Source organism: Siphateles boraxobius, unplaced genomic scaffold (assembly GCF_051911475.1).
Source record: "Siphateles boraxobius isolate OS27281-9 unplaced genomic scaffold, OSU_SipBor_1 65, whole genome shotgun sequence".
Classification (NCBI taxonomy): domain Eukaryota; kingdom Metazoa; phylum Chordata; class Actinopteri; order Cypriniformes; family Leuciscidae; genus Siphateles; species Siphateles boraxobius.
Genome location: NW_027509192.1, coordinates 14,953,559 through 14,980,781, shown reverse-complemented (window position 1 = coordinate 14,980,781; position 27,223 = coordinate 14,953,559). Strand labels below are relative to the sequence as shown.

General features: G+C 36.8%; 1 protein-coding gene across 2 annotated transcripts in view; it reads left to right on the top strand.

Moving 5' to 3' along the window:
* Positions 1-5,334: 5,334 nt before the first annotated feature.
* stra6 (signaling receptor and transporter of retinol STRA6) overlaps positions 5,335-27,223 on the top strand; it is a 36,612-nt gene continuing 14,723 nt past the window's right edge. Inside the window, exons 1-11 of one of the 2 annotated variants that reach the window (XM_077211248.1) lie at positions 5,335-5,509; positions 10,463-10,551; positions 11,918-11,984; positions 13,558-13,640; positions 13,727-13,860; positions 17,652-17,818; positions 18,363-18,488; positions 20,683-20,753; positions 23,466-23,542; positions 23,674-23,735; positions 23,877-24,039. In XM_077211248.1, the coding sequence (XP_077067363.1) occupies positions 10,472-10,551; positions 11,918-11,984; positions 13,558-13,640; positions 13,727-13,860; positions 17,652-17,818; positions 18,363-18,488; positions 20,683-20,753; positions 23,466-23,542; positions 23,674-23,735; positions 23,877-24,039 (1,030 nt within the window). In that variant the 5' untranslated portion in view covers positions 5,335-5,509; positions 10,463-10,471. Of the gene's footprint in view, positions 5,510-5,965; positions 5,972-10,462; positions 10,552-11,917; positions 11,985-13,557; positions 13,641-13,726; positions 13,861-17,651; positions 17,819-18,362; positions 18,489-20,682; positions 20,754-23,465; positions 23,543-23,673; positions 23,736-23,876; positions 24,040-27,223 lie in introns of those variants that run through there. The other variant, XM_077211247.1, reaches the window with a different exon arrangement.

Below are 27,223 nucleotides of genomic sequence, written 5' to 3'. Positions count from 1 at the left end.
CAGACGGCGTGATGTGTCACACACACAGCTCACCAATGTATTACAGACGAGAGCTGTGAGTATACAGGGGGCCCGAGGACACGGCCAAGAACAAAGAGTAATTAAAGAGAACGTCAATTTCAATGTTCTTCAAGCTCTCCTTCTTAAAGTACCTTACTCTCACACTCTGACCATTCAAGTGCATTAGAAAAACACTTTCCCTGCAGATTACCTCAATTAAACTGGTATTTATAGCTCAGTACTCAAATCGCAATCTCTGTGAATAAGCAAAATGGAATAAACTATATTGTTTTATAGCATCAAGATTTTACAAAGGTCTTGTTTTAAAGCAAAACCGGTTTCTAAATGATATCTGAAGGCCTATAGTGGCCATGGTTTAGATATACTCCGGGAACATTGAGCTCTGGTGCTCATTTGGGAAAAACAGATTTGAATCCAACATGCAATGTATCCCTATCTGATTCCCGGTTCCGTTATTTCTTGTCACCTAAGAACAGTGTAGGGGAAAGTTACTTTTAAAAGTTAAAATATTGCGTTACTCCCTAAAAAAGTAACTAATTGTTTATAAAAAGTAACGTGCTGCATTACTTTTACGTTATGATTATTACACGGCTCTGTGGAATACTTGATTCTGATTGGTCAATCGTGCCATCCAGAGGTATGTTATTCCCAGATAACAACCGTTGAAAACAGATAACAAGGGCTCATCCGGGTTACTGAAGTCAGCAGCGCTATACGCTTGCATTTGGTGAGCTAATAAAATATTAAAACTCAGTCAAATCAATATTTTGTGAACAGTTATTTTATTATAACAGTATATTATTATTATGTCATCCAGTATTGTGGACTCGCTCTCTCGTTTCATACAAATGCAGCTGCTGCCATTTTGTGACTATTGTTTTGTACACTGTTGGATTATAAGATACAAACAGTTATGATTTTAAGAAATGCTGTGTAATAAGTGGTATGACTGTATACCGTATCTCTGAAATGTCCGTCTAATTTGAACTTGCTGCGTTAGCAACTGCTCTGTCCGTGAAAGCTTTGCATTTAAAGACCTAATAAAATATTCAACTCAAATAAAGAACTCAGATCAGATTTCGTGTCTAATTATTTACTTATGTGGCAAGTAGCCGTGTAATAAGCGGGATAATGTACATCCAGCCGGTTGTTATCTCAGAATAAACCCCCTTCAGGCTGATGCTCCGCTTCACGTCAGGGTCTTCATCACCCTGTCGGGGGTTTGTTCTGAGATAACAACCGGCTGGATATACATTATCCTGTACGTAAATGCCTGCTCAAATTTAGTCTAGAACTACAATAACATCAAATTTACTCTGCAGTTACTCCCGATTTTTCTCAACATGGGGACTGGAGAGGAATTAATAAATGGGAAAACAGTAACTTACCACTTACTTATTATTAGTTACTTATTTGAAAAAGTCACTCAGATATTTTATTGTAAATTTAAAAGTAATGCATTACTCGTACTTGAAAAAAGTAATCTGATTACGTGACTTATTTTACATGTGATGTGTTACTCCCAACACTACTTATCAAAAAAAATGGTCCCCAAATATGCATCTATACCAGAAGCAGAATAAAAATAAGGAGTGTGACATTTCTGTTAGCCCAAGATTTACCAAATCAAGGTGGTAGGCCTACTTAGACAGCAAGTGCTTTGTTAGTATAAGAAGCAGTCTTATTCTGACATTGTGAATATGACAAGTGAGGAGCTGTCGCACGTCCACGAGAGAGTAATTGCATGCGCATGTCTCCGTGAACGCAGACTGCTGCTGTTTTAATAACCAGCGGAGTGATTTGTACGTGTCAAAGAGAGTCTAGTCTGTAGATTCTGACCCAGCTCAGGCTTCATTACACAGCGGTGTGATAAATCCACACTCACGCTCTCTTTAACAATGCTAAGTCACTGAACAAATCATCCCCACTGACTAAAATTGATTTCCCCTCTTTTATGTCTAGTGACCATTTAAAAAAATCTAATCAACCTCATGTCAAGGCAGCTACTGTATATCATGTCTGAAAATCTCTCTCTGTGCTGCTAGCAGCATGCGGTTCAAAGCAGAAACAAACACTGACATAAACTTGAACATTAAGCTGTTTTATATATTCTCTGATGCATTTATCGGTCGTATTTAAAAAAAAAAGTAATATTACCACAGGTAAAGATTGTGGTTACACATAATGTAAAGTGGAGTGCTTAAAACCCCTTAAAACATACTGCTTTTAATTGAATGGCAGCAGCCATATAATAAAAGTCACTAATGTTCAATAAATTATTACATTTATTAATAATAATCACCCAAAATAATACTAAAACTATAAAACAAATCACTTAAAATAAAATAAACGTATAAAAATATCTACATTTCTAATTTAATTTAGTTTAACTTAAGTACTAAAAAAATGTAAACTGAACCTAAAATAAAAATAATAAGAACAATATAGACATGTGACAGAAACAAAATGACAAAAAACAAAATGACTAAATAAATGTAATGTAATACTAGGCTACTACACTTTATTAATAGTATATTAATAGTCTAAAGTTTGCGGTAGCTAATTCTATATTATATTATATTACATTATATTATATTATTTAAGGTTATAAAGCTAAAAAAAATTTTTACTGACTCATTTTTAATACTACTACACTTTATAAATAGTCTAAAGTTTGTGGTAGCTAATTCTATATTATATTATTATATATTATTATATTACATTATGTAAGGTTATAAAACTAAAACTATTTAAAAAACTATTTAATTACTTAAAATAAAATAAACATTAATAGTTCTAATTTTCATTTAGTTTAACTTAAGTACTAAAATAATTTAAACTAAAACTATCATGGGAATTATAATGTTTGAAGCAGATGAAGGTAAACCAGGAAAACGAGCTGTTAATTCATAAATCCGTCAGATTCATGCTTCATGCTGAGGAAAATACAAACAGAAGACAGAACACAAGGAGCCCAGCATGAAAAGGGGCGGGGCTACAGAAGGTCTATAATTAGCATATTAATGATACCAAAATAACACTGATATATTCTCTAAAATACCTATGTAATCTGCAGATTTTATACAGATTATATAGAGAAAAATAAATATTGTTGAGTGTCTGTTATAAAAATAAAGTTGTCTCTTATGCGCGCGCATCCAAGAGGCAAGACCGCTTTATGTTAGGCCGAGTTCTGTAAAAGAACATTGCAATTAACGTAGATTTTGCATTGTTTGTAAATTCTTGTTGACTCTATAATAAACTGCAATTTCAGAGTTGAATCTGTTTGTTTGTGTTTCATTTGCATATTAATATAACATTATGTAAAATGTTAGTTAGTTGAATAGTAAGCTAAGTTATAATGTTAGTCGTCAGGTCTATGAAATGAAATTGTCCAACTAAGTTTGCGAATCATAAAAACCTGACATACCCTATGCATTTAGGTTAGTTTACAGCACAACAGCTCCGTGTCATCTCTGCTTCTGCTAGAATAGACATAAAGAGTGTTGTTTTCCGCCTCTTAGATGCGCGCGCATCTATGTGATGACGTTGCACAGAAACCCGTATATTACTCAAAACAGATTCTGAGAGGTGTATATAAAACCTACAGCAGCTGCTTCATGCTCTGTGTGTTACGCTTGTCGACAGTAATAATCTGCTCTGTCTCCTCGACTGAACAAGCGGCTGACAATTTCACCGGCAACACGCGTCAATCCAATTAAGCCCTAATTGAGTGTTGCAAGGTCCATTGATTACAACTGCTGCAGAGTAATAGAACGAGCAAACGTCGAGAAGACCTCAGGAATTAGGCACCCGACCCTGGAGGTTTCAGCGTGTCAAGTCGTAATGTTGGGGCCAATGAGGGTGAATCTGCTTTGGAAGCCCTGATTGCTTTCTTCTGTCAAGACTCCACAATCATTCAATGTCATATACCCTCAGAAACTAGATGTACTGAAGCTATATATGAAAGAGGTTAGAGAATGATACTTACATGTGTGTGTAAATGTGGCGGTGTGTCTTCTACTGGAAAGATTGGCTTGCCACTCAAAAAGGGGGGAATGATCCCGGGTTGTTTTGTAGGCGAAAGACAAGGACTATCATCGGATGTGTGCGATTCAACCTCAAGATCTTGATCTGGATTATCTGCGTTCACACTGTCCATATGGTCTGAATCTGGATTAACCAGGTCCACATTGTCCTTAAAAGGCATAAAATAAATACTAAATTAAAAAATGGTTTATTGTATTTATTGAATCATTGAAAGTATAGTGACTTCCCTGAGACCTGGGGCCAGTTGCATAAACCTCTAAGACTAGTCTTACAAGTTAGACATCAAATTTGTTTCTTTTTGACTGTTTATAGGTTTTTTAAATCAGTTACATAAAAAAGTTAGATTGGCTGAATTTAATACGGAAAAGTAAGACTGACTGCCCCTGACTAACTGCTAGTGGGTCATACTAGAACTTAAGACACTGTCTAAACGCAATGGCTATGTTTTTGCAGATGGCCACTGGTCTGAAGGACTTATCATGCCTATATATAAAAAAGGAGAAAAATTTGACCCCAGTAATTACCGTGGCAATTTTTTAGGCAGTATCCTAGCAAATTTTGCAATATAATAAATAGCCGATAGAGCCACATTCCTTACAAAACACAAAATTACGTCATCTGACGTGTCCGTATTGGCTTGTAGTGTTTAAACCCGATTAAACTTCACATTCACTCGCTCAAAAACAAAATCCAGCTCCTGGTATTCAATCTTGATCCATTCTTGCTGCATAATCAGAGAAGATAAAGAAAAACAATTGTGAAAAATATGAATACGGCATTTAAAGAATACAATAATAGTGTTGCAGCTGGTTTGCACTGCATATAGAACGTACAATGCATATATATAAGTTTTTTCTGTTGCTATCTAAAGTCAGAAGAGTAATCTGCTTGTCAAGAGTAAACAGATGTTGCAAGGTTACTTGTTCCCAGTGACAATTAAAAAGGACTATAACGCTTCATCCAATGGTCTTTACAATGTGTTTGTGTTCAAATGCAATAAGATACAAATGTTTTGTATGGCTTGTAGTCCTGCACAAAAAAACGTTGATCCAACTATCCAATACTATGTGAATGCAGAGCAAAGCATGTATCAATTTCCCTTGGTGATGTTTCGTATCAGTGATCAAAGGCCACTGCTTTGAACTTCAGCCAAGAGGTGTCCTATCTTACAACAGCACTTTCCTTGTGTCTTTTTTCTTCCCGAAGTTCGTTACCAAGATATTGTGGCCAATGCAAAAAAAGGGTCAAAGTCTGTAGAGAGGCATGCAGTGTTCAGACAAATCCTTATCCACTTTCAAAACATTGAACATATGGTTATTGCAGAAGTTGAAGTAGGTAACCCAAGTGTGTGATGATACCTATAAATACACTTTGCTAAAGAAACTTACGGAATACACTGCATTTGGAGGAATTTTACACATCATATCTTTGATTCAAGGTAAGAAGTGATTTTTCAGTTTGATGGTTAAATTGTTTCTTTTTTTAATTGAAAAAATATAAAAAAACAATTTGGTATTGTATTTTTTGTACGAATTTGAGAAAGGAACAGATTGACAATTGGGAAACTACTGGAAAATGTAAATAAAAAAAATGTACTGTCTCACAACAACAAAAAGTAGAAACAAATATAAATAAATGGATTTGTATATATATTTAAAACATATATGCGCAAAGTAAATATAAACATATTAGACACAAAGGATGGTAAAAATATATAAATGGCAATGAAACGGTCGCATAAATTATAGATTGGTTTGAGTATGAATGCACGTGGGCCATTGACCAAAGACGCACAATGCGATGATGGATCATCCATAATTGTACTTAAAGGTCAGGTGAAAGAAAGTGCGCGCGCACACGCCATCTGTGCGTCTTCATCTGATGTCAGTGTCAGGAGATGGTAAGTTATTAAAATAACTTGCTTTTCACACGCGCCAAAAAATAACAATAACACCCTAGTAAGAACATTTAACTACGTCATTAATTCAGAAAAATACGTTACTCATCTTTAAAATATAATTAACATTAAGCTAACCAATGCAATGTATATAACATCCTCAAACACTCGTTGATAAACAAAAGAAATTTCATTTGTGCGTGTAACAAACCACTTGAGTCTTGCATGCACCTCAAGAAGAACTAACGTTAATTAGTGGCGTTTAACTATTTCACACATGCTGAACTTTGGCGTCACACCATTTTGTGCCACAAACTTACTATTTTCGACGATGAAATGTTGAGAAAATCCCATGCATGGTGGTGGGACCAAAGCCATATCTCCAAATTTGGGGCCCGGGGTGGGCTTTTGTTGTTGTTGTTGTTGTTGTTGTTGCTGCTTTGGGCCAGTAATCTGGAAGAACACTTTAGCAACTATGTGGCAACTTGCTAAAAGCCTCTCAGAACACCTTAGCAACACCCTGGTATTGTGGCAACAGGTAGATTAGCATTGCCCATAACAATAGTATGATAGTTTGCAATTTAAGTTTGCAGTTTTGCAATTAAACACTCATATTTTGCACAGAAAATTAAAAAAATAAAAATTTAACATGCTATTTGAATGAAAAATGTAATGCAATTTGGCAAATAAATTCGTCAGTTTTAATTGTATAGCTTTTCTCAATACACATTGTGTTTCAAAGCAGCTTTACAGAGAATCGTGCTGTTAAATAATATCTTCATGCCTTATAGTCACGTTTAGCAGATTAGAGATTAGGGATAGTTTGCATTTTGCTATATAGCCTACTAGCTAAATATCCTTTTATCGCCGTAGGACAGGTTTGTTATTCCATTTCTAATGCATTGACTTAAAAATGACATTTTTCTTATTTTTTTCATTTTATTTTATATTTTATACATTTAAAAAAAACTGAGTAATGATAGCAAATCATTGTTGATGCACTTGATGTAAGCTAAAGCTTATATTGGCTATTTTAAAAGGGGGATGGGGGAGGATTTCAATTTTTACCACGCCCATATTTTCTGTTTCAGAAAGTAAATAAGGCTGTATTCCAGTCCTCCTGGGAAGTTTGTATTTATGAGTTGGGAAATTGTAATTACGTTATCAGGTGTGTCAAATCACTGTGGTCAGTGTAAGATGGGCAGTGCCTTTTCTACAAAAAAAAAAATACAGCAAGGTTTTTTTTATCTCTACTTCTACAAAATGACTATCATATTTTGTACACCGAACTTAGCTATTGTAAATTGAACAAAATATTTATAATAATTTCATACATATCAACGAATTTACCATCAACTTCAGATACTGTATTGTTTGCGTCGCCCTGTTTTCTGATGGCATCTTCATGTGCAATCAGAAATTTCCTAGATCCCACTTCTGAAGTCGTGATTACACGCTCATCGCATTCAAGTTCTTTGTTGTCAGGAAGAACAGTAGCCATAGAGGACACCTTTATTGTTGCCTATTTATTGGGAAAATCTTATTAATTCCAGAATGATATTAAGCATCTCATTCATTGACAACCATAAACATTCACTGCGCTATGTAGATAGGCATCTTGCTGACTATTCTGGAATTTCGGTCAAATGCAGGCTATTTTCGCCATGTATAAAACATACAGTACGCCTCAAATGATTATTCATATATGTAGATATGCACTGCTTTAATGACAAGACAAGGCGATGTAGCTGTTGTGGGAAAACTAGTAAAGAATAGCAGCCACAGCAGCAATAGTTCTCTCCTTCATCATGTTTAAAGTTTATGGCCTGCCCAACTCGGAAACTTGTGTATTATAATTATCCTGAGCTTCCCAGTGGTAAATACGACTTGAGAGGGCATTCATGAATTTGTAAATACGATCTTTCCAACATGACTTGAATGCACCATAAGTCAACACAGAAAGAGTCACTTCAAATAGGCCTATTTGTTGGTGAAAGCTATGTGGCAACGTTTTATGATTTAGTTAAGAAAAAGACAGAATATGAGAGGAATGATTGTGTTTAGATGTGCCATTTTCAGTTCTCATCATTCTCTTATACTTTATCTTCATCAACTCCAACAGCAACTCCAACAACAACTCTAATAGTTATAAATTCACCGTCAGCGAATGCAATGGCAGTCTCGGTTGTCACCTGACCTTCATTATCCTCTAAAAGCTTTACTGTCGATGGCACGGTCCTGTTAGCACCATGGAGACAGTTTTCTCTGTAGGTTTTCCCCAGAGCCCTTGAGTGATGGTGGCTGATATGAAGTCATTACATGCAGCATCCATCTTGTGTTGTGTGCTCCATGGTGTTGCCTTCTTAATCAGTTTCACCCTTGTTAAGAGCTCCTGTGGACACTGACAGGATCCCATTTAGGTTTAACCATTCCAGAATGAATCCTCTAAGCACACTACACCATTTCAAAGGCCACCCACAAATTGCGGTCCGTGATATTGTCAGGCTTTGCAGTGTAATTCTGTCGGGGTCATTTGTTACAATAGTACTGGTCCAGTATGTAATATGGTATGGATGGTGCGGTAGGAGAGATATTACACAGATCAAGCTTCTACATGTGTCAGCCTGACTCACTATGAAAATAAATATAGCTGTGAGATAACTTCATGTTTCCAGTGAATGGTGCACTATATCTTCTTTTGGAATAGCTATTGTGTTCTTTGAAATAGGAGAGGAAAGATAGGAAGTCTAGGAAAGGAATTAGCTTCATATCTCTCAGGTAGATTTCGGAATCCATTGTCAATGTTATTTGGAAACTAGATGCGTCAGAACCTTACAGTCAAAGGCGTTTATGGAAATAACCGTTGACCTTCTCCCAACTAGATATAAGCAAACTTTCAGACACATTTCCATGATGTAATCAGAGCTCTTCAAAACATTCTTTGTTCTGCAACTGTTATTAGTCAATCCTGCTTTGTTTTTATGTTTTTCCTGATGGATGAATGTGGTTTGAGAAGTTCTCAGCATTGTTGGAAATGGATTTTTGTAAATGCTTTTCACTGTAATCTCTGCATAATCAGTTTAATATGCAGCTGAAGGGTCTCTCATGCTTGTGAAGGGGGCGTGGCCAGTTGGTGGGTGGGGCAATGGGCGTGGCAACACACCTCACATCATAGCAGAGCATTCATTCATAGAAGAGCTTAACTGACTTGCAACAGATTGCACAGTGAACTCTCTCTGTTGTGCATTAATGGCAATATTTAATGATATAATTAAAAATGAAATGTGGATAATGTAATGTGATTGGAGTTTGTACACTCAAAAAATATATTTTTTTGCCTCTTGTTCAGTTTAGGCTAATTAATTAAAATAAGCTAAAGTAACATGTTTCTTTTTGTCACAACTTAATTTAACTGTGTTCAATCAACCTAATATATTTTAAACTGAAGTTTTCTTATTCACTCTAAAAAAAAAGGATTGCTGTGATTATCACTTAAAATTCAACATTAGAATAAGAAATAATGTGTTGTTTCTACTTAAAGTATGTGTATGTGCTTGACTTAATTAAACTAAAGTTAACTAAACTTAATATTTTAAGTTACCAAAGTTAATTAAGTTTAAAAAAAATGTAAGTTGTTATAACCAATTGCTGCAACATTTTTTTTATACAATGTTCATTTGTTTTAAAACTACATGATTTTTAAAACTACATGAAAACTATTTTATAAGTTTTTTTACAGTGTAATTCAGAATGTGTAACGTACGGCACCTGACTCGATTCTTCACTTGCCTGTCGATTCATCATGTGTGTGGTTAATGGAAATGATTTCCTTATACCTCACACTTTGAGTCACCTCTGGGAATCTCCACAGCCTGATAACTGAGGCTCACACACATGAATTTCCCTGTTATCACTCTGGAATATGTCAGCATTCGGCCCCCACACACTTCCAGCCTGCTTTGGCTGAGTTTTATAAGTCCAGCGCTCCTTCAACCTCTCAATACCAGCCGCAGGACGGCCCTTGGAAGTCCACCTAATCCCTCTGAACTACAGGTGGCAGGAGAGATCGGACGCCCCATCTGGAAATCAGGAAAACTTCTCTCCGAATTGCTCTCTCTCTCTCTCTCTCTCCCTCTCTCTCTCTCCCCCCATTGCTTTCCTCTCTCTCCTGGTTTCCAGTGAGGTGGTAATCCCCAATCTGAAAAGGAGATCCGAGCTGAAGTAAAGAGGTTTTGGGTTGGCATGCTCCAGAAAGGGACCCGTCACATTGCTCCTCACAGCTCTCGCTCGCAGTGGTAACAGGGCACCTGAACAAGGGGGCTAAATTAGACTTTAGGAACACAAACCAGTAGTTTCCAGCTGCCAAACTTTGGAGGAAACTTTACTTATTTTTTCCCAAACCCAGCGAATTTGTGTCCCGCGGGAGTGTGAAAAAGTGATTTGGGCTGCTCTCTAAGTTATTGGAGCTCTCTGAAACTTCTGTTTCATCTGTAGGCTGGCACCATGAGTGCTGAAACTGGGAAAGACTCCTACGATTACTCAGAATGGTACGAAAATGCAGTGCCAACCAAACCTCCTGTCGAGTAAGTACTCTTAATTTGGTGTTTTATAGATGTTTCTTTAGGGACAATTTTAAATTCGATCATTTGAAGTGCTGTGATTTCATTGTGTGAAAAAAAAATCGCTTACATTTGTAATACATTTTTGCATCATTATAACTGAACATGTAAATTGTATAATTGTTTAAAAAATAAATTCTTACTTCTATTTATCAAGGATGCATTAAATTGATTAAAAGTGATAAAGACTTTTATAATGTTACAAAAGATTTCTATTTCAAATAAATGCTGTTCTTTTGAACTTTGTAGTCATCAACAAATTGAGTTTTTGTGTTTCCACATAAATATTAAGCAGCACAACTGTTTGCATCATTCATAATGATAATCAGAAATGTTTCTTGAGCAGCAAATCATCATATTAGAATGTTTTCTGAAAAATCAGAAGAAGACTGATGAAAATTTAGCTTTGACATCCCTGGAATAAATTAAATTTTAAAACATTAAAATGGATAACAGATATTTCAAATGTAATAATAATAATAATAATAATAAAATACTGTATTTTTGAGTAGAAGAGACTTCTTTCAAAAACATAAATAAAAATCTCACTGACCCTATACTTTTGTACGGTAGTGCATATGTAGTTATTCATTTTAAATATAATATATTATTTTTAAAATTTATACTAAATTACACATGTATTTAATGTTATTACTTATATATATGCATTCATGGGTCCGCTGGGTTTAGACATTAACTTAGTTTTGTGATTTTTAGCTTGATAACATGGGTAAGGTAATCAGATATTCATTAGATATGATCTTTATTGCTGCTTGTCGTATAGTCTTGTTGCTATCCCATAATGCACTACCCAGAACATTTATATGGTTCCAAGTCTACAGGTGTGCAAACATATCTGATTATATATCTGCTGAAAGCGATATACACATCCATCACTGCGATTCATGCCGAGATTTTCTTTTTGATCTCATCTTTGATTCTTTTCACATATGCAAGAGACTTTTCGGCAACAAGACACCAAACTGTGAAGATAGGGTTACTTTAATGCGTCACATATTAGCTTCGTCCAAGACTTCCTCTGTTAGTAAAATCAAATGAAATAAGGGCCTTTTCATTCATCTAGAGGTTTCCTAATTCCATCCCAGTTTAGTTGGAAGTGTGATCGGATCCGTGTGCTGGCGTTCCACGTCAGTCACATTACCTACGACAATCGGTTTAAATGAATAATCTTCACTTGAAGAGGTTCAGTAAAAGTGCTCTTGTTAGTAATGGTCTGTTGCTTAGGAAAGGAGGGAGCGTGTACAGGTTGAGTAATCGCCCTGGATCTCACCAGCTTATGATAAATACTCTGTGTTTGTGAAATTTTCAGAGTTATCCCACCATGTGACCCCACAGCTGAAGAAGGCCTCTTCCACATATGCATTGCTGCGATATCTGTGAGTTCCCTTCTGATGAGATGTACTTCTTTCTTTATATTCTCAACTTTGCCTTCTATTCTTTCTCTATATTGGTCTGTCCAAAATTCAGTATCTTTGAGTACTTGGAATATTGTAATCAGTCAGTACATTACCATGGTATATATCAAAGTACTAGTGTATACTAGTATATATTTTTTATATAATATATATATTGGCCAGAATGATTAAACTGACAATATTTGGATAATCTGAGATGCACTTTTGTGTCAAAATCTAGAAATAGCCTTGGACAATATTATTATTATTATCTTTTTTTTTTTTTAAAGGAGCACGTGGGTTTCTTGAGTAAATAATTTGTAAAAGAACTTTTCATTTTGGATCATTACATTTACATTTAATTTATATAAATTTAATTTTTTTTATTATTATTAATATTTTTTTATTAAAAAACATCCATGGATTGGAATATCATAGTAATTTGGGGTTGGGCTCTTTTGAATTATGCCTATACATATCCACCCAGAACACCCTAGCAACAACTTCGCAACCACTCAGAACACCCTAGAAACGTCTTAGCAACCATTCAGAACACCCTAGCAACAATATATTGTCATTGTTATATATCGGCCATCCTAATGTTATTTTTCTATTAATTTATACTATATATACCGCAGTTTATATAGTGATATACTATTATATATATATATTTTTTTTTGTATTTTGAATGGTTTTTAGTTTTATATTTTCTGTTTTTATTTTAGTTTATTGTTATAGATGAAATTTTATTAATTTGTCATTTTGTTTTCTTTTAAATATAATATATCCCACACACAAACTTTTGTTAGATGTGATTAATCAGTTTGACAGTGAAACTGAAAGGAAAATTAATAACTAGTAGTCAATCATTAAACTAAATGAAAATGAGAAATTTGCTTTGGAAACTAGCTGAAATAAAATAATTTTAAGTGTTTTTGTCTTATGTTATTTCAGTTAAAGTTTATCTTCTTTCAATTAACGAAAGTTTTTTTTAATGCTTTTAGTTTTAGTTAACTATAATAGCCCTGCTAGTTTCTATATTTTGATATGAGCATTTGCCATTGATTACTCTATATAAGTTGACCATTGGCAAAGTACCGTAGTATTTCCACCTGATACCATGGTACTGTCTTAGCACTTGTGTAAAGAAACCATTTAAAAACTATACAATGCATTTGTTGTCATTCGTTTTGTAACTGCCAGACTTCCCACTGAGTTGCTAGCCTTTTGCTTTCTTTGATTTGATACAAAAAGCCACATGCTAATTGACTCTGATGAACCCATGTGGACTCAGACGTCACCTTAGGCCGTGACGCTTCCTAAAAGTGTTACAGGTCACTTCAGGTCACTGATCCCAGGCACTTACTCACACCAGAAACAGAGACCGCTCTGCCCTTGTTTCATGGGGGTCTGTGCTTTCATTTGAACCAAGAAGCTGTGATGCAGAAGAGGTTAAGAAGAGGTGGATGTCACAGCAGCGCCAGGCTCTGGTGGGCCATTAGAGAAAGTCAGGGGGTTTTAAGACTGACAGATTGTCCTCTCTTTATGTCCAAAGCTGGTGGTCATGCTGGTTCTTGCCATCCTGGCCAGACGACAGAAGTTGGGTGTCAATCAGAGGGGACTTACGGGTTTACTCAGGTCAGTTTGACATCTCCCATGTAAACAAACACCCTAGCAACACCCTGGCAACCACCAACAAATACTTTTTTCTGTTTTTATTTCAGCCCAGTAAACTTTCTAGACCACACACAACACAAGGGTCTTGCTGTAGCTGTGTATGGAGTTCTCTTCTGCAAGCTGGTCGGAATGGTCCTCAGTCACCATCCACTTCCTTTCACTAAAGACACCGTGAACAAAGGTACGACTGCCAGATTTCTTGCTTTGTGAAGTGGTGAAATGCATTTAGTGTTAATATTTAGCGGCGCGTCGACGCTTCGACTTCAAAATTACGTCGACGCCATATTTTTTTGTCGACGCTTCTTTATTTTTCTTATTTTTTTGCACCGTTCCTGGCGGTACAGCTTGCCACACACACGCGGGAGACCGAAACATTGCAGAATGGAGGACGAAACGGCAACCTCTTCACAGAATTCCAAACAAAGCCATGCAAAAAGCCCCAACAAAAGAAAAAGTCCTAAAAAAACAGCTCGCACCAAATCATCGAAGGTATGGGAATACTTCAAATTTAGTCCCAAACTTAAAGGTGTCGTTATTTGCGCGCTTTGCCAAATGGAGTTGACATCCTGTCTCCCGGAAGTTCCGGGAGTCTACCGCATATTGATAGCGGCTTCCTGATGCCCGCCAATTAGTTAAAATCTCCCGGAATCTAGAGCTCGCGAGCTCCAAACCGTGTAGCGCGCGCAGCAGAGAGGGAGAGAGCGAGAGACCTTGCGTGTGTGTGTGCAAATGTGCGTGTGTGCCGTATGAAGCGCATGTAAACCCCACCCGTCCCGTCAACAAAACGTTTATGTTTTTTATGAGCACTGAAAACATTAAAATGAGCACCACAAAATTGTGATAGGGCTCATTTCAGTACCAAACATTTTACAGTGTAGATACTCTATAAGAACCAGATAAAAAATGTTGTGCATTGAATGTGCACTCCTGCAATTTCCATGTTACAAAAAAATCATCGTTCAATTAGTTGTTAGATTAGTCGACTAATCGATAAAATAATCGTCAGACTAATCGTTTAATTAATAATCATTTACCCCAGCCTTATTAATATTTCATGAGTGAATATTGACAGTAGTGGCCAAAAGTGATTTCTGGCCTAGGAAAACTGACATCTTCACTCTTTATTTAAATATTTTTAAACGTGTTAAAGATTTTTGTAAGACATATTGTAGTTGTGGAAAAATGGTGAAAAATGAAACCATTTATGGCCAGGCTGTCATACAAAGAGATTATGAACATGCAAAAGCAAGAGAGAACCAATGAAATATTAATAACTAGTTATGTTGTTGCCAATGTATGTTTTTTTTCCTGTGAGCCTTTTGCATTTTTCATAGTAAACTAAAACCTGTAATTTAATTTGCCTTTTTTTTTTTTGCCAAACTATTTTGTCAGATAAATACCTTAACCAAATTTATTGTCTAGTTCTTCCCTCATATTTAAGAAAAGGATAAAATATTTTCCTCATATTTTGATGTGTTAATCAAACTTGTAGGGTCAGTAACTCTTTCCCTACCAGTTTTTTTGTTTGTTTTTAATTATGATTTTTCTTTTTTTAAGTTGCCAGTCACCGCCTGGACTTTTGGTCATTTTCACAAACATGAAAGAATATTCCGGAATGCCTCCAGAATATTTTGTTTTATGAATATCTGAATATGCAATACATCAAAAGAAAGAACAGAACCTCTGCTTTAAAAAAAAAAAAAAAAACCCTGCTAGAATGAAACTCTAGCTTCATGCATCCTTTTTTATCAACACTTGAATGTGTGTAAGTTTCATTAAAAAAAAAAAACTTTTTTTCAAAGACTACGTCCAGAAAAGATTCAGAACGATGATCAAAACACAGATGAACTAGATCGAGTCCATCAACACCACCAAAGCTTCACAGTCCTATAGCTCGTCCTGGGTCGACATTTCATTCAGTTTTGATTTAAATGCTGTTTAATGTTGATTATCGCGTTTTCACATGTTTCTACTTTTTTTTGTTCTGTGTTTTGATCAGGAGATGCGATACTCTTTCATAACATGTCATAGCACCCCCTACTGTTTAACAGTGAGAACACAAAAAGACGGAAATTTACGTCAATGGTGGGGAAAGAGTTAAAAGCAAAATCCCCTCTGGATATCACTTTTGTCCACTATTGTGTTTTATATTATCATGTGGCCTAGTGTTTAAGGCTCACGACTGCCAAACTGAAGGTTTCTGGATCGATTCCCACAAGTTGTTAACCTTGATCTGCCAACATTTTGCACTTAACCGTACTTTTTTAAAGATTCAAAAAGAAGATTATTTTTTTTATCATAATGTAAATCAATGCTGCTGTTGGAAAGATTTCAGGCCTCCAAAGTGTTTGGGAAATTCATCGGTTTGCAGGGATATCTCATGGGCAATAGTGGCTCACCCTGCACCAGTGCGATCGAATGAACATTGAACACTCTCTCTATTCACAAGATGGCACCTATCCAAAGTAGGCTCAGTTCACACAAGAGGATGAAAAGTAGCACCCTACCTGATCTTTTTCCCCCATCTGTACTGCTAGTCCTTCTTAGATGTGTTTTGTAATTTGATTATCGCCTGCGTTTTTTGTTTCTTTAGCAAACGGGGCTTCAGACTTTATACATAATGCTGCATTTGCATTATGTAACTATTTGGTGCTTTAATAGGTACATTTTGAGACATAAGTCTATTAGTGTGGATGGGAAGCTATTGTTATTCTTCTCATTCTCATCATATTCATCATATGACATGTTTTGCTGTTTACGAAGTTTAAAAAAATCATATGATCAAGTAGCAAGTACCCCCATTCGTTCCAAATCTGAGTTTCCTTCTTGCTTTGAGCACAAAAGAAGAAATGCTAAAGAATAATGAATGTACATGGAGACTCAGAGCATCGTGCTCAAAACAATTAGATAAAACTTAAAAAGACAGATAATGGTAGTTTTGACCAATATTTTATTGATATTCAGACTTTTAACAGTTATTGGTTCTTTGAAAATGAGTGTTAAATGACTGGTACCATTTGGTATACTGTAAAAAAAAAAAAAAAAAAAAAAACGTTGCTGCCTTAAACATCCAAGTTGATTTTACTTGTTTTTTTTAATTATTTTTTTACTGTTTAGAACTCTAAAGAATAAATCTGTGAGCATCTAGATCACAAAAAATAACATAAATAGCAAAAACAATAATTTCTAATACGACTGTGACGCCGTATTCCAAGTCTTCTGAAGCAATTCAATAGTTTTGCATGAGGAACAGGACCCAAATTGAAGTCAATTGACACTAAAAATAAGTACATATAGCTCTCTTGCTCCAAGACACATTGGTGATATCTCATAGGTCGCACAGTAGTGGGGTTGAACTTACAACATTTCAATATTAAATGACTTTCGACATATTGCCTGTTTTGCTCTATTTTGCCAACGAAAATAGCATTTTCAACAAAGCCACAGCAGAACTGTTTAGCATCTCTCAGCATCAAGCGATGTTTCATTACTAAATGAATCCATCTGTTTGAACGAATCGGCTGAATGAATGATTCAAAGACTACTCGAAGTCAAATGTTTAATTCCTGAAATGGTCAGCCGTTTGAACGAATCGGTTGAAATAATGACTCAATTATTCGCTCATTAACAGTGATTTGTCACCGCCTACTGGATGTTTAAGTTTCACATTTAAAATATCTTTTAAATTTTAAAATCATTTCATATAGCAACGTTTTATTTATAAATATTGTCTGATAATTGTTATCGACAAAATCCCAGAAAATGTCAAAATCTTTGTTAATATCACACCCATAGATGTGTATCATTATATTGGATCCGTGCATCCGGGCTTAAAGTGACAGCAGCCTATAAATACCAGCTGCTAAGTTATTAATGTTAATCAAACAACAAAACAATAGTGTTATTTTACATTTAGGCCTAATTATTACATGTCTGTACCTGAATCCACTGTTTTGTTCTTTATTTCTGTAGAGTTCTGGATGATCCTGGCTCTTTTGTACTATCCCGCTTTGTACTACCCTCTTCTGGCCTGTGGTACGCTGCATAACAAGGTTGGTTATGTTCTGGGAAGCCTGCTGTCGTGGACACACTTCGGAGTTCTGGTCTGGCAGAAGGTGGACTGTCCCAAAACGCCACAGGTACAAGTTATTATATGTATCTAAAACATAGCTGGTAGAGTATTTTCAGCACAGTTTATCTGGGTTCTAAGTTTAGTTTCCCTCTGTGTTTATAGAGGATGTTGAATAAGAATCGCAGATAAGTTAATTAACCTCAACCGGTTTTGTTCCCATTGTCCTCGTGTCTCCTAAATGAATGGTCAAGCCTCAAAACAATTTGTTCTGCTTCTTAGGATCTCACCATGGAGATTTCCTTCAGTTAATCACTTTAGTTTCTGTCAGAACTAAAGAAAAAGTACCAAGAAAACAAAATTAGCAAGAAAACAAAGGGATCAAACTGCAAAAACTGTCTGGCTGTGTTCATGCTGAAAAAGCCATTTAATTATTTTAGGGCAAAATAAAGAAAGCCTTGTTTGGGTTGTAATATAAATTCTGATTACAATTTCATGATTGGTTTGCACAGAATATGTGCGGAAGATATTGTGGGGAATACAGCCAAATAAATGGCTGTGAACATTTGATGTTATTTAAAATTGATTTGTCTGTTCTTTCTCCATGTCTGCAGATCTATAAGTACTTTGCGCTGTTCAGCAGTCTTCCTCAGATTGCCTGTCTGGCCTTTCTTAGTTTCCAGTACCCGCTTCTTCTGTTCAAGGGCTTACAGAATACAGAGAAGTCCAATGCCTCTGAGGTAAGAGTTTGTTGTTCCAAAGGGAAATGTCTAAAATGTCAGGATGATACAACTGTTCTCATATCATAATAAAGAAGAAAAAGCTATCTGCTGTCCCGAGAATTTTCGGTTTCTGTGTTAGCAGAAATCAAGTTTTATCGTAGTTTTTGCCCAACTCCATTGACTTACGTCAGGACAAAAACTATGATTTTTGCGTGAGCATATCAGTGAACACCCTAGACCACTCGGTGAGTTTCACGTCTTTGTAAACTAAAGTTTAATGCGTTTTATGAATTATTCTTCCAGTGCCCCTATGAAACCATTGTATAGGTGGGGGGTGCTAACACAAAAACCTAAAATTCTCGGGACAGCAGCATTTGTCCAAATTTCAATCTTAACCGTTCTATTTCATCAGAAACGATCTTAAAACAGGGCTTTAAGTGTAAAATACCGAACTTGTCCTTTAACAAACCCCATTACTTTATGAAGGCAAAATCTTTTATTATTGTTTCATTTATATTTTTCATTATTGTAAATTTATATATATATATATATATATATATATATATATATATATATATATATATATATATATATATATATATACTATTTTTTTAAATATTATGTTGTTCAATTGACCCAACATTAATAATTATGAATTAATAAGAATTCTTATTAATAACTATTTTTATATCTAACTATTCTTATATCATAATAAAGAATAAACTATATTATTAAAAGGATGAAATTCTTTATAAAACTTATTACGTTATGAAGGAATAATCTTTTATTATTGTTTCATATATATATTTTTGTTATTGTACATTGTTTCTTAGGACATAATTTTACATAATGAAATTTTTAACTTACATTACTCTAATTTAATTTAAACTGTATTTAAAATATTTTTAATAAAACTGCTTGATATTTGAAAAATAAGGTTAGTTCATGTTGTAAAATCATGAGAGAGAGAGAGAGCGAGAGAGAGAGAGAGAGAGAGAGAGAGAGAGAGAGAGAGAGAGAGAGAGAGAGAGATGAATTGAAATTTAAAAAGAAATTTAAAAAAAACTTAAAATTAAGGCATAATCTTTTATTAATGTTTTTTTAATTGCTTTACTCCGCTTGTTAATATTTGAAAAACAAGGTTAGTTCGGGTTGTAAAATGTTGTTGTTCAACTCCCTCATGTGATTTGAGATATGTAAAAATGTTTTTTAAATATATACCTTTTACTTTTTAAAATATATTGAAACATTTTTTTTAAATGTCAATATTTGTACTCTCACATGTACCCAAGATGTAAGGAAATATATTATATTTTCTTTGGTTACATCACATGACATTTTTAGAGTAATTAAATTGAAACTTTTCTTGAACATGGTATAAGACTTTTAAGTTTTCAAAACCACATGGAACTATTATGAAAACAAAGAATACATTTCTAAAAAAAACTTGCCTCATGTTTTTCCTCTAGATTTTAAAATGCTTTCCTTTTCTTTATCATGGACACTCTTATTTTTCCTGGATCTATTTGTCACGGATCCATCATTTTTCCATGCTGTACTGCATGTGACCCTGTCAGAACAAACCTATGACCCATTTTCGGGTCATGACCTGCCAGTTAAGCACCACTGCGTTAATTCATAATGAGGGACTTAGCAACATGGAAAGGCAAGAGGGGAGTTTGTAAACTCGGCACCTGCATTCCAGAGGTCTAATCATTGTAAGCAGCTCAATGGGATTGGGTTATGTTTGACTCACAGAGGACATTACACAAACAGCGTGCTGTTTTCCCACAGGAAACACACAATGCCAGTGTTATTCAGCTATAATCGCAATGACGAATAAGTTTGGATGGAATAAGAGGAACAATTCCTTCGCAAAGCATCTAAACTGTCGGCAACACTTTATTTTACAGTCCTGCTCCCCATGTACATAATATGTACTTATTATAGTAATTCAATAACTAGGTACTAACCCTGAACCTAACCTTAACCCATGTAGTTACCTTGTATTGCCCAGTACTTTCTTAGGTAAGTACACTGTAAGTACACGTACTGTATAATAAAGCAAGCAGTGCATAATACAAGGAAAGTATTGGTCACGTCAAACTGTATGATAGACACTGTTTTAGATTTGATAGATTTCATACAGAATTATGGTCTCTATCAAATTATTTGTCTCTTTTTCTTTCTTTTTTTTAAATCTGTTTTACAGGACCTCAGTAGCAGTTATTACCAAGATTATGTAAAGAAGATTTTCAAGAAGAAAAAGCTCACCAAAATCAGGTGAGGCCCACATATGTAAACACCTCTATTTATTAACCCAAAGGTTCGAGAAGCTTAAAACCGCAGAAATGATACTAGTAACTCATGACAAGACTTTCACAGTGAGCTGACGCTTTCCTCGAATATTGTCCCACATTATTATATTATAAGATATACATTTTATTATAAGATAAGTTGGGGGTTGGGGGGTTAAATCCCATAGAAACTGAAAATAATACGAAAAAAACTTCTATAATATTTAGTTTGACCTCCTGAGGTTAACATTTTCTGAAGGTTCAGCACCTTCTTGGACAGACCATTTGCTGATTTTTTTTTTTGTTTGCTGACCTCAAGAATAGTTTTTAAGTATTCCAGGCCTTGTTCTTTTGCTTATTAATGGAGAGTGCCAGTTATAATGCTGATGGCATGTAAATTAATCTTGTGGAAACGTTTTTGTAATGGAATGGATTACAAATAAAATAAAGGAAAAGAAAGGTGAGGTTTTTTTTTTCCTATTATAGCAAGCAGCACACTTTACAATAGCTATGCAGATGGGAGATTGTGCATGGACTACTTCCTCATTTCCATTGACAGACAATGAATCACACCTACTGTAAATCGACTTATGCAAAGAGTCGTAGATGGTGATCAGCCACTGTCTTGCAGTCTTTAGAGTCTGAATTGTGAGCTAATGCCATTGAGTCTGTACGGCACTGATGCTGATCTTCTTCATGCAAAAATATACTGGGTGACTGGAACGTCATTGAAAATAGCCCCGTGAGCTACGTGATCACATGTTTCTTGTTCCACGGAAACTTCTTTGTGTCTACACACAGTGCTTAGCATTAGTGAATACATCCATGCTAAAGTTGACTAAAAAGAGGAATAAAAAAATATTTTTTTGGAAATTGTTCTTAATGCCTTAATTAAAAAAATGAGGAAAAATCCAACCTTTAAAGGACTCCAATTTTCTTTGTGAATGAATGATGTATCGCCAATAAATAAATGTTCTTCCTTAAAAAACACTTTGCGTAAGTCAGGACACCCCTATGTTAAATTCCCATAGAGGCAGGCAGATTTTTATTTTTAAAGGCCAGTTATTTCATGGATCCAGGAATACTGTACATCCTGATAAAGTTCCCTTGGCGTTTGGAATTAAAATAGCCCCACATCATCACATTCCCTTCACCATACCTAGAGATTGGCATGGTTTTATTTCAGTTAGGCTAATAGCTGGTTTGATTTGCATTGAGAGATGATCTTATGGAAAGTGCCCCATGCCAATCTCTAGGTATGGTGACGGTATGTGATGATGTGGGGCTTTTTTAATTCCAAAGGCTGTTTGTGCCGTGCCGGGGATTCGTTGGTAATGCCATTCCATGCTTGGCGGTCAATGGCGATATATTCTTGCCGTCAAGGAGGTTGAGTCGCATATTCCTCAGATCTTCCTCAATGTGTTTGTTCCACGTCTTAATCTGTTCGGATCTTTGCACCGGCCAACAGCCAATCGTTGCTACCAAAGGATACGATATGGCAGGCAGTCTGTGTGCATTCGACAGTAGAGATCGACCGATTGATCGATTTTGCCGATTAATCGGCACTGATAACCAATTGCTGGAACAATCGGTTATCAGCAAAAATCCATACCGGTAGGTTTTCTGCGTTGTGTCCATTGCTGGACCAGATGAGAATGGTCTGCTGTCATTATACAGTACGAGAGTGCCCTCTAGAGGCGAAATAAAAACTATCACTGATGCCTCGTGGAGTTTGTTTTGACACGTGAGGCTGCGCGCTGTACAGAGCAGGACACTTCAGATACGGATTTAAAACAGACAATGAAATGGTATGTTATACACTACACTACCACCCAAAGCGGATCTGTTCATAGAGGAACACCAATAGATTCAGTCGCAGGCCTCATGTTTAGAAAACCTCAAGTTTGTTTAGCTCTGGCTTGAACTAGGTCCAAGTTTCTGATCCATATACAAGAGGATGGGGAGGATCACCTTCCAGAATAGACACATATTAGTTCTAATAGCGATATTGGCCATAGGAATGCAAATTGCATGTAATGAAGGGATAATTTCCTTTGATAAATATAGCAATTATGTGGAGGAAAGTATAGACTTCATGCACCAGAGAAACAAGTGTGTAGCCATCTTTAGAATACTGTTTTTGAACTTATGTTTTTGCGGTAGCTCTTTATATTTCTATAGCATCGCTGTCGAAGAGTAATTAGCTGGTGAAGTGGATTTACTTATTGTAGAATTAACAAAAGTTATCATGGGCTTTGTAATGTTTGGAGCGGATGTCAATACAAATGTCAGTTGAGCGGGAAGATTTTAAAATGAGTGGTTCATTCATAAATCTGTAAGATCTTACCTTCGTGCTGTGGAAATATAAACCGGAAGACAGAACACAATGAGCACAGCGCTGAAAAGTGGCGGGGCTACAGAAGATCTATAAGGTACATATCAACAAATTTCAGAAATGCCTTAAATACAAAGAAGCCATGAGTTTGAAGATCAGGACTGCTTGTTCAAAGGTTGTAGGTTCGAATCCCATTAAAAGCCATTGTGCAAAGTAATACGTGTACTGAAAGTCACTTTAGATAAAAGCATCTACTAAATGTCTAATTGTGCATTCGAAAGAATATGATGGGGTATTATTATAGAATTCTATAGAATTAAGTTCTGTTGTTGTTTTTTATGACTATTATCTCTTGTGTTGCAGTTCCAGCACAACAAAACCCAAACTATTAGAAAGACTCCGAGATGCTGCCAAGTCTTACATCTACACACCCGAAGATGGTGATTATTACATTTGAATGTTTTTAATAAACCTAAAGTTGAATCCAAATTTTTTATCCAAAAAATATACACTATTATTCAAAATTTTGGAGTCTGTTAGAATTTTCTTTTTTGTCTTTCTTTTCCATCAGTTTTTAGGTTCCCTTTGAAACTAGCGATCTCTTTGGTTGTGGCATTCATTGCACTTTATCAGGTAAATGCTTTAAGAAACGAGCCCATTTTTTAGTTATTTCTGTCTAAAAGGATTAATTAATGTGCTTTTCTTTCATTTAACTTGGCAAGAGTAGCTTATTCCAAAGCATTTTCCATTCTTTCGAATCTCCGAATCTCTTAGATGGCGCTCTTGCTGGTCTCAGGAGTTCTGCCCACCCTACACATCGTCCGTAGAGGAGTGGATGAAAACATTGCCTTCCTGTTGGCTGGTTTCAATATCATCTTGTCAGATGACCGTCAGGAGGTGGTCAGGATTGTAGTGTATTATTTGTGGTGTGTTGAAAGTGAGTCAGTCCTTTTTTATACTACTTATACTTAGGCATACACAGAATCTGTGCCCACAAATTCAAACAGAATTCAAATTAAATTCTACATAACTCCATCCCCTTGTATAAGCAAACTGGTTTATGATTTCCATTACACGAGAGTAGATGTTAAAACTTCTTGCTGATTTGTACTCGGCTTTCGCCAAGATAAGCACCAAATAAGACGTAGCTTTACAGTAACCTATGCTTCTACATCCATTTACGCTTCTTTCCATCTGGTGACGTGAATCTCCTTCTGTCTGGTGTTAATAGCTGTAGTGTATTTGTGTGTCAGCACACACAACGGCTGCAACCACAGTGCGGTCCCCCCATAACAACCCTCTGGATTGAGCGGAGTAGGGAACATCTCTAGGGTCTTCAAGTGGGCACCTTCTGTCCTCAGTGTTTCGTCGACTAGCCCACGACACCTCAAGAGGGCTCGACAGTGACTCTGGCCTCCCAGAGTCACCCCCCTCCGTCCCCCACTCAACTCAGCCCAGCTTACTGACCTCTACTTCCCTCTTGGTGCTGAGACCTAACCACAATCTCACAATCTCTCCGCAACCCAACCATACGCGCCAACCCGTTTGACTAAGGCTGTCGAGCCCCTCTGGTGCGTTAATATGCAGTTTCAGTGGCAACGGTTCCGTATGGCATACCACCTACCGCAAAACACAATATCTGCCCAACCACCCGTCATTCACGCAATATACACAGGAACGTAATGACTGTAAATACTATACAACCTCTACAAATAAACCAACAGTGCTGCTGAGACCTAACCACAATCTCACAATCTCTCCGCAACCCAACCATATGCGCCAACCCGTTTGACTAAGAATGTCGAGCCCCACTGGTGCGTTAATATGCAGTTTCAGTGGCAACGGTTCCGTATGGCATACCACCTACCGCAAAACACAATATCTGCCCAACCACCCGTCATTCACGCAATATACACAGGAACATAATGACTGTAAATACTATACAAGCTATACAAATAAACCAACAGACTCTTCAAGTTTTCAAGAATTCTACGAAACCGTAGCATGGCGGCCTGTACTCAGCCAGCTAGAATCTTTCCGTCTCAACCACAGCCAGTTGCTGCTCCTTTCTGCTGCTTCAGATAAGTTCTTTACTGTGCGACGCAACTCTTGACCACTGAATCCGACGTCTATGAGGAACCGGGTTGTAGAGTGTGCCACAAAACCTCGACAACCCACTTCCACTGGAAAAACCTGGACTCTCCATCCTCGCTGTTCTGCTTCAGTGGCCAGATGAGCATACCGCAATTTCTTCCTCTCATATGCCTCATCTACCGCATCCTCCCATGGCACTGTTAACTCTATCAGTTGAACAATGCGTGCTGATCCAGACCACAAAACAAGATCTGGTCGTAGGTTAGTGGTGGCAATCTCAGGTGGAAAAATAAGCCGTTGATAAAGATCAGCCAGCATCTTCCAGTCCCTAGCAGCTTCCAGTTGTCCTGGGCGAGAATTGGTGTTAGCACCTTTTCTTGGTGGTTGCTCGCCTGGGCGGAGGAATATTGTCTTCTGCGTGTAATGTTTTGCTAGAACAGGCAGCAACTTATTGGTCATACTACGCTTGCCTTCCAATGCTAAAGCCAAACATCGCAATACTTGGTCATGGCGCCAATTAAACCGACCTTGGCTAAGAGCCACCTTACATCCTGTCAAAATGTGCCTTAATGTGGCAGGTGATGAACACAAAGGACAAGAGGGATCCTCTCCTACCCAGAGGTTTAGGTTCTGCGGTGATGGGAGAACATCATATGTTGACCTAATAAGGAAACTGATCCTACTCTCTTCCATTGACCAAAGGTCTTGCCAGCCCATTTTTCGTTGTTCCACACTCTCCCATCTCATCCACTCTCCCTGCTTGGCCTGGGAAATGGCCTTTATACATCTCATCCTCTCCTCCTGCTTTCGCACCTCGTTGACTACCAGCTTCCTCCTTTGAGCTGAGCCTGCCTTGTGCCATTTAGGAGGAGCTAAACTGAGCCCAAAACCCCCTCTTCCATGCTGTACCTGTCCCACGATATCCCCAATTTGAAGGTCAGCCTTTGCCTCTACTACAGATTTCTTTGCTGACCACTTTCTACCAGTTTTTACCACAGGGGCTGCCTCCCTTACACATTTGTCGGGTGACTCTGCTAAAGTCATTTCCAGTCTGACCTTGGCACACTTAAACTCCTCGGTTAAAGCAGAGACTGGCAGCTGCAATACTCCTTTACTATAAAGTCCCACTCTGCTGAGGCAGCGTGGAACTCCCAACCATTTCCTGATGTATGAACTTATTAACGCTTCCAGCTTATCCACTGTTGTCAAAGAAACCTCGTACACAGTTAGTGGCCACAGCAACCTTGGCAGTAGACCAAACTGAAAGCACCAGAGTTTTAGTTTGCCTGGTAGAGCACAGCTGTTTATGCTCTTCAACCCTTCCACTGCTTGTCGTCTAACTTCTCCCACTCGAACTGTGTCCTTTAGATCCCCATCGTACCATCTCCCTAGACTCTTCACTGGCTTCTGAGAAACTGTTTGTCATGTCATCCATGTATGCTCTGATTGGTGGTAGTCGCATCCCAGAAGCCAAGCGCTCTCCTCCTACTACCCATTTTGATGCCCTAATGATTACTTCCATTGCCATGGTAAAAGCCAGTGGAGAGATGGTGCATCCTGCCATTATTCCAACCTCTAAGCATTGCCATGTAGTGCTGAATTCTGGAGTTGAGAAACTAAATTGCAAATCTCCAAAATAGGCTTTCACTTAATTTGTTATCGACATCGGTACCCTGAAAAAATCAAATGATGCCCAAAGAAGCTCATGTGGCACTGAACCATATGCATTAGCCAAATCCAGGAATGTCACGTGGAGCTCCTTCCTCTCCTTTTTAGCTGATTGAATTCGTTGCCAGATAACACTGATATGTTCTAAGCATCCTGAGAATCCTGGAATGCCCGCTTTTTGAACTGAAGTGTCAATGAAGCCATTCTTTAATAGGTAGGTTGACAATCTCTGAGCAATAATGCTGAAGAAAATTTTGCCTTCGACGTTTAATAGTGAAATAGGGCGAAACTGACTGATTCTTGTAGCATCTTTTTCTTTGGGTATAAAGACTCCCCCTGCTCCCCGCCATGCTCTAGGT